Consider the following 9,660-nt stretch of genomic DNA (forward strand, 5'->3'; position numbering starts at 1 on the left):
CCTCCCCTCCCCGGGGCACTTGGTGACAGGCTGCCTTTAGCCCAGGGCCTCTCTATCCTGGCCTCACGGTAGAATCCCCGGGTAATCAAAAAACGAAGAAACTAAAAACTGCCAGGCCCCACCCCAAAATTAAATCAGAATCTCTGAGGGCCTGCCACGCATTAGTATTTTTAAAAAGCACTTGTCAAAAGTCATCGAACTGTACATTTAAGATCTATGCATCTTACTGTATGTAAATTACAGCTCAAAAAATCAGTTCCCCAGGGGACCCCGCTGCACAGCCGGCGTGGAGAACCACTGCTCTGGGCCAAGGGCTCCAGCGTCCAAGACCCCACGCACCTCCCCCCATCACACCCACACGCTTCTCAGGACTTCGCTCACACAGCTGTGAGCGTCCACGGTTCAGAGGGCAGTGAGATTTGACCCAAAGACGACCTCTCATTTAGCATCTGTTTTCCTCCTAGCAACCAGCTCTCCTAAGCTTCTGATTGGCTGGGGAGCGCGGGGTGGCTATTTGCTCCATATTTTCTATTCGTAACTCGTTATTGGTCAAAAGGAGCGTCAGTCTCGCGGTTGAAACTCGGCGGCGACTGGCTCAGCAGGGCAAGGGGGCGGGGCGAAGGGCCAGACTGCGTCTTCATTGGCCCGCGTCCCTCGGCGTCGGCAGCGATCCGCCCCTTTCTCCCAGCTCCGTGAGCTCGCGGCCTCGCTCCTCTCCGAGACGCTAGTCCCCATTGGCCGCAGGCCGGGCCGTGGCCCCGCCCCCCGGCCCCTGCGGCGCGCCGATTGGCAGGTGCGGGGACGCGCCGGCGGCGTGGTGGGCGCGCGGTGCCCGCGGAGGGAGAGCGGCGCGGCGGGGCGTGCGGGCGGCCAGCCGGCTGCATGGCGCGCTGCGAGCGGCTGCGCGGCGCGGCCGTGCGCGACGTGCTGGGCCGGGCGCAGGGCGTCCTGTTCGACTGCGACGGGGTGCTGTGGAACGGCGAGCGCGCCGTGCCGGGCGCCCCGGAGCTGCTGCAGCGGCTGGCGCGGGCCGGCAAGGCGGCCCTGTTCGTGAGCAACAACAGCCGGCGCGCACGGCCCGAGCTCGCCCTCCGCTTCGCGCGCCTCGGCTTCGGGGGGCTGCGCGCCGAGCAGCTCTTCAGCTCCGCGCTGTGCGCCGCGCGCCTGCTGCGCCAGCGCCTGCTCGGGCCGCCGGGCGCGCCGGGCGCCGTGTTCGTGCTGGGCGGCGAGGGGCTCCGCGCCGAGCTGCGCGCCGCCGGGCTGCGCCTGGCTGGGGACCCCGGCGAGGACCCGGGCGCGGCCCCGCGCGTGCGCGCCGTGCTCGTGGGCTACGACGAGCACTTCTCCTTCGCCAAGCTGAGCGAGGCGTGCGCGCACCTGCGCGACCCTGACTGCCTGCTGGTGGCCACCGACCGCGACCCGTGGCACCCGCTCAGCGACGGCAGCCGGACCCCCGGTGAGCGCGGGGGCTGGCGGGGAAACTGAGGTGGGAGAGCGACCTGCGCTTTCACCTCCGCGCTTGCGGGTGAGGGGCGTGGAAGGGGCGTCTCCAGGTGACAGGTGGGGAACAGGAGGGATGCGCGGGCGGCCCCCAGCCAGCAAGAACCCCGAGTGCTTTCGTGTCCACGTCTGGTAATTCTTCCAGCTGCCACCCTGGGAGGGGCAGCAGTGGAGTCCTCCGTTTGACAGATGGGGACACAGAGGCCTATTGTGGCTCAGGGGGTTGCAGGTCCCTGACTCCCAGCCTAGGCCTTCCTGAACCAGCCTCAAGGATTCCTGTCATTTTGTCCCACCCACCGTCAGGGTGAGGTCGCAGAGTTGGGGACAAAGTCTGCCAGGGTGGTTCTCCTGTGGGAGTGTTGGAACACCGTTCCCAGGGGCAGGTGGGAGCCAGGTGTGTGGGAGCACAGGAAGCGATGGAGTTTGACCTGAGTTCGGGTTCCAGCGCCACGCGCTGTTATCTTGCTGTTACATAAGCTCCGAGCATCTCCGACCCCGGGGTAAAATGGGAATGTTAGCCAGGCCACAGGCTAACAGGCCACAGGGGGAGAGTGATCAGGGTGAGTGCTGGGCACATAGTAGGTGCTCAGATGATGGAGTTGTATCTGGAGCCCCCTCACGTTACAGAGCTTTATGAGGCATCTTGTATTTGTTCTCAGTTAGTGTCCACATTACTCTGGAAATGGGAGTTATGGTCCCATTTCTCAGTTAAAGAAACAGAGGCTGAGAGAGAGGACATGAGCTGCTCAAGAGCACAGGGACCTGAATGGGGGCTCTTGGGCTCACCTTCCGCCTCCCCGCCCTCCGCGGAGAGCTCTTCACTGGTGTTATCTTGGGTGTTCAGACCTGTAGAGGAGACAGAAGCAAGGGGAGGCGCCTACATCTTGGAGGGTTCAAGTTAGACAAGAACAGATGTCAGCAGAGGCTAACTGACAGTAGTGGGTATGCGTGGACAGGTCAGTACTGCAGCCAGTAGGCTGAGGGCAGGGACAAATCTCCATCACTCCCTCTCTGTCACTGATACCAAATCTGGGGGGAGCAGGGTGGTACTCAGCAAAGAGTAGACACAGTATTATGAGGGGGTGGCAAGGAGGGCCTAGGGCTAAGGAGATCTGGGCAGGCTTCCTGGAGGAGGCATCTTGCAGGACAGGGCATTAGGGCGTGAAACATGGAGCAGGTTTCGGGCTGGGAATCTGTAGTTCTAGGCCTATCCTAGCTTGGCTGCAGACCTGCTTGCTGTGTGACCGCCTCAGTCTCAGTTTCCCCATAAATCCAAGGTGAGGGCTCCTGCCTGCCCTGGGCCACGCTATGAAAAGTGAGTTTCTCCCTGGAGGCCTCAAAGCTCAGGGCGAGGCTGTGGGTTAAGAGGCCCCCCAGGGCCCAGGAAGGGTGATGTGGAGGAGCGGAGGAGCCCAGGCCCCGCCCCATGCATGCCCCTGTGGTCTCCAGCGCCCGCCTGGCTGTGCCCACCTGCACCTGCTCTGCTGGTCGTTCCCGCAGCCGAGAGGGGGAGGCAGAGGCTTAGAAACACAGCGCTGCTGTCCTGTTTGTGCCCAACTGAATGGTGCGGCTTCGAAGGTGATAGCCAGAGATTAATAACGGTCCTCGTTAGGCATAAAATCTGAAATCATGCAGATCTCTCACCAGTTCCCCTCCCTGCCCCAGGGGTCTCCTAAATTGTGTGTGGTCTTGTTAGACCACATGGCAGCCACTTGAGCTGGCAGATAGAGATGCCTGCTGTCTTGGGAATGCGTCACCAGCGGAACACGTGACCGCCTGGATGACAGGATGTTGAGAAAAGTGGATAACAGTGGTCTGAGGATAGTCACGTTCATAGACTCCCCTGCGAGGATGCTCGCGGCCCCGGGGCAGGGGTCTTTGTCGCGTGCACGGCTCCATCCGCAGCGCCCGGCTAGTGCCTGGGTCTCAGTATGTCTTGAGCAGATGAAGTGGGACATGGGGGCCAAGAGTGATCCGCTCTGTCCTGGTGGGAAAGGAAGCTGCTGACAGAGCTGAGACTGTTCTTGAGCTGAGAAAGACACCTTGGGGTGACTCAGTTGAGCCCTTCCCATCCTGCAAGGAATTTCTGACCTACGGGCTGCTGGGTTTTCTTCTCTACCCAGTTCTCAAGAAAAAAGCAGGCAAGCTCTAAGTCAGACATCAGGGGGAACCTCCCAGCGCTGTTGCTCCCGGCCAGCCCTGCCCAGACCTTGTGACACTGGGGAAGTTCCTTCTCCTCTGGGGGCCGTGGTGATGAGGATTCTTGCTGTTCGTACCCGCTTTAACCTTCTGTGCCCTTGGTCATCGCTGTGAGAAGGGAGACAGGAGGCCCAGAGCGTCTGGGGTCAGCCCAGTCATGTACTGATCAATGTTTGATCAGTGGGGCAGCCTTGCTTTATGCCATTCGCCAGCTTCTGTGGTGTCAACACCCTCGCCATGGCCCATCTCGGGCTCCCGCTGTTTAGTCACTGAACCATTGTGTAGTATTTCCATCTTGGCAGGTGTCAATAACCTCAAGAGCATAGATGATGATAAGACAATTAGGAAGTGATGAGTTTTGAGAATTTATTACCTTTGTAATAAATCACATAGTTTATGTGATTCTGAGTTCATATGAGTTGACTTTTAATAGTGACCTTAACCGTCAGTTCACAAAATTCCTGAAAATGTCTGCACTCCCAAGCCAGTACCAGCTGGCTCGGCACACGACTGGGTTAGACCCACCTGGATGCAGCTCTTTCACCTGTCACCTATTAAGCTGTGCAACCCCGGACAAGTTACTTCATGTCACTGAGCATCAGCTTTCTCATCTGTAAAATGGGCTTCCGTGAGACCCAGCACGGCCCTGGCCCTTTAGAACATGCTTAGTAAATTGTGGTTATTATCATCATCCTTTGTTCAGGGACATTAGTGTGAAGGCAGAACATTCTGGCACAAAGATGTGCCTGTGGACCGGGCACAGTGGACTCATTGTCTGGGCCGGGGTGGTACTGGGCTGAGAGTGGCAAACCCTTCTCTGCACAGCCCTCCTGTTGTTAAACCCCTGGGCGCCTTCCCCTGATTGCTGATTATAGTTACTGCGGCCACAGACATCTTCGAGCACGTAGCTTTCTGTCTCCAGCTTGAATTCTCTTCTTGTGATCACCTTCCCAGCGGAGGCAGGCTGGGTCAGAGGTGCGAACGTTTCTGTGGCCTGCTGTGTTCCCACTGGGCGGTGCCCGTTTCCACTGCCAGGAGCGCACATTCTTGTGGCATAACCACAAGTGCTGTTTGTTAAGTGCCTTTCCATTTCCAAAGCACTGGCCCCTCCGATGCTCATTGCACCTCTTTGAAGGTAGGTATTACTTGGATCTCCCTTTTCCAGCGAGTCCAAGGAAACTCAGAGAGGTTGAGCGGCTTGCCCGAAGACACACAGCTGCCAGGGTAAAATTGTGTACCTCAGGCAGGACTGAGCTAGGCCCAGTTACATGCAGTGGCTCATTCAGTCCTTACAAGACCCCTGTGAGATAAGTGCCCTATTAGAGATGGGAAAACTGAGGCCCAGAGAGGTCCAGTCGCCCGCCCAGGACTGGTGGAGATGGAGTCTGAATGCAGGCGGCTGCGTGCAGAGTCTGTGCTTAACCGCCACGCCAAGACTGGGGAGCAGGCCTTTTGGCTCATTTCAGCATCGGATCTGACCCCGTGCCAAGCTGCCTCCCTGAGAATTCCCGTTCCAGGGCCTGGAAGCCTGCCCAGCCGCCCCGCACTGACCGGCTCTCCGTCTCCCTGCAGGCACTGGGAGCCTGACTGCGGCGGTGGAGACAGCCTCGGGCCGCCAGGCCCTGGTGGTGGGCAAGCCCAGCCCCTACATGTTCGAGTGCATCACAGAGCACTTCAGCGTGGACCCCGCCCGCACGCTCATGGTGGGCGACCGCCTGGAGACAGACATCCTCTTCGGCCACCGCTGCGGCATGACCACCGTGCTCACGCTCACCGGCGTCTCCCGCCTGGAGGAGGCTGAGGCCTACCTGGCGGCCGGCCAGCACGACCTCGTGCCACACTACTATGTGGAGAGCATTGCGGACTTGATGGAGGGGTTGGAGGACTGAGCGCACCCGACCTGCAGCCTCAGCCCCACCAGTACCCCACTCTGGTCCCATAGATGGAGGCCATGGGCCTCGGGCGGCGTTAAGCATCACCCGCTCCCTGGCCCCAGTTTCTGCCCCCTGGTGGGGCTGGGACCCGGGAAGGTTTTACACCCCCTCCCAGTGGTGGCTGGGCGCTCTTTGCTGTCCCAGCAGCTGCGCCCCCTCCCCATACCGGTTCGCCCTGGCCTGACCCAGCCAGGGGGCCTTAACTCCTGCCCTGTGACCTCCCCTCCTTGAAATCTGGGCCCTGGTGCCTGCTGAAGATTTCCCCCAACCCTGAGCGCTGAATCCCCACCGCCTCCCTGGGGGCTGCAGAGCCCCACCTGCCCTGGGTCCTGGCCTTGGGTTCCCATTGACTCATCAGAGGTCTGTGTTCCCATGAGCCTTTATTGTCTTGAGCCCGGAACGGACCAATCAGAAGGCCAAGTGATAGACGCGCTGACGGGTCTTGAGTGGACCAACTGGGAGCCTGAGTAATAATGATCCTCTGATGTCCTGGAGCCCGAGCGGGCCAATCCGAAGGCGAAGTGACGATAATGCTTTCATGTCCTAGATCCTGGGCAGACCAATCAGGACACCAGGTAATAATGACCCATTGGTCTCTTAGATCCTGAATAGAACAATCCAGAAGTCTGAGAGCCCGTGGCTTCTTGACAATCCGGGTCTGACTGGACCAGCCAGGGGTCCAATTCTGTCAATAAATAAGGGTCCAAGTGCTGAAGACACCCCTCCTCCACAGATTGCCATCCAGGGGGCCCCTCAGTGACTCTGGGGGCTTCTGTAGCCGAGAGCCCCGCCCTTCCCTGATCACAGTACCAGTCCAGTGTTGATGGTGGCCACGGCTCAGGAGGGGGGCTTTTGTGGCCCTCCCAGTGCTGTCAGTTTGCTGTGCCACGTGTCCCCCGTGCCTACCCCCAGCTATTTATTTATTTATTATCGTGTGCCAGTGATGGTGGGGGTGGGGGCTGGGCCTTCCCAGCCACCTCCACCCCTGTGTAACCAGTCCTCCCGTACTTAATAAAGTGCGAGTGGGAATGTGTGCGGGTTCACGTCTGGGGGCGGAGCGGGGTGGGAGGAGGAGCCCCTGCCGGAGCCTGGTCCCCGGAATAGGCCTTCCCCTGCGTGAAATGCTGCACCCCAGTTGCAGAGTGTCCTCTGTGTGCGGTACACCGTGACTCGGTAGCGCTTTAGGCCTCGCTGAGTCTTTACATACCTATTTGTTTCAGTCCTTCGGAAACCCGGCAAGCTTGTATTTCTCGTCCTGTTTTACTCCTTGGGGGATGGAGGACCGGAAACGCACTGCTAGCTTACACCAGGGCGTGCGTCTGGAAAGCGTGGTCACCTGGGGCAGTGTTTGGGCTTGTCTGGCTGACCAGGCAGCGGCAGCCCCCTCTGTAGAGACTCAGGGAGACAGGTCCTCGCTGTCCGGGCACTCAGGTGAGGTGCTGTGGGTGCCCCCCTTCAGGCATCCTTCTCACGTGGGATGCTGCTGTGGATGTCCGCCCTGCTGACCCCCAGCTCCTCCGGGTGGGGGCCGCTCGTGGCTCCATCCCCAGTGCCTCCTGCGGAGCAGGTGTTACACCGTCAGCCCGGAAAGGCCCACAGATGCTGAGTGGGGAGACACCTTGGCTGTTCCAGGCTACTGTCACTTGTCCCTTGAGCTTTCATGAGCCCCTTCCTGCTCAGCCTGTTTCCTTATTTGCAAGGTCGGGGGGGAGCACTTCGAGGTCTGGGAAATCCTCCCCAGTGGGATTTTCTTGGCTGCGTCGTGAGGTCAGAGCGAATGTGCACTCGCCAAGACTGGTGGCAGCTACAGGAACTCAGCTCGACCTGGCTGAGGCACAGGGGAGTTGACCGGCTGCCCTCCGACGTGTCCAGCCCCTGCAGGGGTCCCTCAGCTGTGACGCCTTCCAGACAGTGGGTGCCTCTCACTGGACCAGCATCCGAAGGCAGACTCGCTGGCCAGAACCTGTGCCCAGGCATAAAGCCCAGCCTGGGTCATGTGCCCCCAAGAGGAAGGGAGTGATGCCTCCCTGGCCCTACTCTGGACCTAGCAGCCACTGCCCACCTTCTTCCTCGCTGATGGAATTGGGATTTCCTTCAGGGGAGCACACGGTGGGGGGTACCCAGTCCCAGGTAGTGAATCTTGAGTAGTTTAAAGCTTGAATCTAAACCAATAATGGTTATTTGAGTCCCTCTGGCCGGTGATTAGTTTAGCCATGGACTTGTGACATACTTCTGGGGGAGATCTAAGAGATTCTGGGAATGTTTGCCTCACTTTTAAAGAAGGACGTGGACGAGGGACTCACTCTTCTGGGCTTTGAGTGTGGAAGCTGTTGCAGCCATTCTGTGATCATGAGGCATGACCCAGCATATTTCTCTGCTTCGTGACTCTGCTTCAGGTGGCAGAGCAGAAAGACGGGAAGCACTTGTTGGCATTATTCCCCCCAACTTTCAATTTAAAAGAGTTTCAACCCGACAGAAAAAAAAATGCAAGAATGGACAATGAGCACCCACATGCCCTTCGCCTGGATTCAGTTGTTAAGATGTCAGGAAGCTGATGGCACCGATCCACAAAATGAAACAGCTCCTTCACACTAAACCCCCCCGGTTCCAGCAGTTTCCTGGCTCTGCCTTGCCCCAGTGTTGACGACTCTTGGTGACCACAGGCCTGAGAGGTACTTTCTGTTGTCCCTGCATTTGCCCTTTGGGGTGGCTTTGAGGCAAGTGGCTGAAGCTCAGACTCACTGACGTCTTGAGTTTGGTCCAGCATCAAGGGCCTACCCGGCGCTCTTGATTTCATCGTAGCTATTACAAATAACCACGACCAAGGGACCATATATTTTGCTTTTTTTACATTTCCTTATGCATCCAGTAAGCCAGCTCCGGGGGACTGCAGCCTTCAGAAACTGAGTGACACAGCTTCTGCTCTGGACCATGGGTGACCACGTGGCCGCCCAGGAGTCAAAGTTTCCTCACCCCCAGCCCTTTCACCCTTTCTCTTCCCAAACCACGTTTCCATGAGCCAGGGCCATTCTAGCAAATCCCACTTCTCTGACACCAACTAAAAGGGAAAGCTGTCCTCTAACCACAGGATACTGACACCAGCTCCGTGGGTTTTCTACACCAACAATTCTCCAGTTTTCTACAGACACCAACTGGGTGTCCTACAGCTTAATTCAATTCTGACACTCCCCGGGGTCAGCACAGACCCCACAGGTGAGAGGCTCAGGCCCACAAGACTGCTCCCCACTTCAGATGCCAGTCACAAGTCCCAGGTTGTCACCTGCACTTCTGACCAACTGGCCATAAATCAGGGGTTCCCACAACCCCCTTCTCAGTTTCGATAATTTGCTATAAGGGCTCAAAAAACTCAGGGAAACACTTAGGTTTACCAATTTATTATAAAGGATGTGATGAAGGATACAGATGAGCAGCCAGGTGAAGAGATGCAGAGGGTGAGGTCCAGAAGGGTCCCCAGGGCAGGAGCTTCTGTCCCCATGGCGTTGGGTGCGTCACCCTCCCTGCAGGCAGATGTGTTCGCAGCCCAGAGGCCTCCCCAAACCTGTGGTCCAGGGGCTTTTGTGGAAGCTTCAGGGTCGGGGCACGAGCGATCAGGAACTCCATCTCCAGCCCCTCGTCCCTCCCCGGGGGATGGGGTGCGGGGCCGAAAGTTCTAACCTTCCAGTCGTGCCTCGGTCTCTGGTGACCAGCCCACGTCATGAAACCGTCCAGGAGCCCACCAAGAGCTACCTCATTAGAACAAAAGACCCTCCCATCGCCCAGGAAGTTACAGGGGATCGGGAGCCCGGGGTCAGGAACTGGGGTCAGAGGCCAAATATTAGAACAAAAGATGCTCCTAGCACCCCTGTAACTCAGGAAATTACAAGCGTTTTAGGAGTTCTGGGTCAGGAACTGGGGTCAGAAACCAAATATACATTTCTTATTATGTCACACTCCCCTTTTAAACTTTTAATTTATAAACATTCCAAACCAACAGAAAAGGTGCAAGAATGGCACAATGAACACCCAT

The 9,660-nt window shown here is 58.1% G+C and overlaps 1 protein-coding gene across 1 annotated transcript; it reads left to right on the forward strand.

Moving 5' to 3' along the window:
- Positions 1–805: 805 nt before the first annotated feature.
- Positions 806–6,666, forward strand: PDXP (pyridoxal phosphatase). The gene is made up of 2 exons (XM_003364263.5): positions 806–1,456; positions 5,272–6,666. Exons 1-2 carry the CDS (start codon positions 883–885, stop codon positions 5,586–5,588), a joined length of 891 nt encoding a protein of 296 aa, XP_003364311.2. The 5' UTR covers positions 806–882; the 3' UTR covers positions 5,589–6,666.
- The last annotated feature ends 2,994 nt before the right edge of the window (positions 6,667–9,660 follow it).

The sequence above is a fragment of the Equus caballus genome, chromosome 28, assembly GCF_041296265.1.
Source record: "Equus caballus isolate H_3958 breed thoroughbred chromosome 28, TB-T2T, whole genome shotgun sequence".
Lineage (NCBI taxonomy): Eukaryota > Metazoa > Chordata > Mammalia > Perissodactyla > Equidae > Equus > Equus caballus.

Bases quoted from the DNA above. Each gene is read 5' to 3' on its own strand.
- PDXP (XM_003364263.5), top strand. From the start codon at position 883: ATGGCGCGCTGCGAGCGGCTGCGCGGCGCGGCCGTGCGCGACGTGCTG. The intron at 1,457-5,271 runs GTGAGCGCGGGG...GTCTCCCTGCAG, and splicing joins CGACGGCAGCCGGACCCCCG to GCACTGGGAGCCTGACTGCG.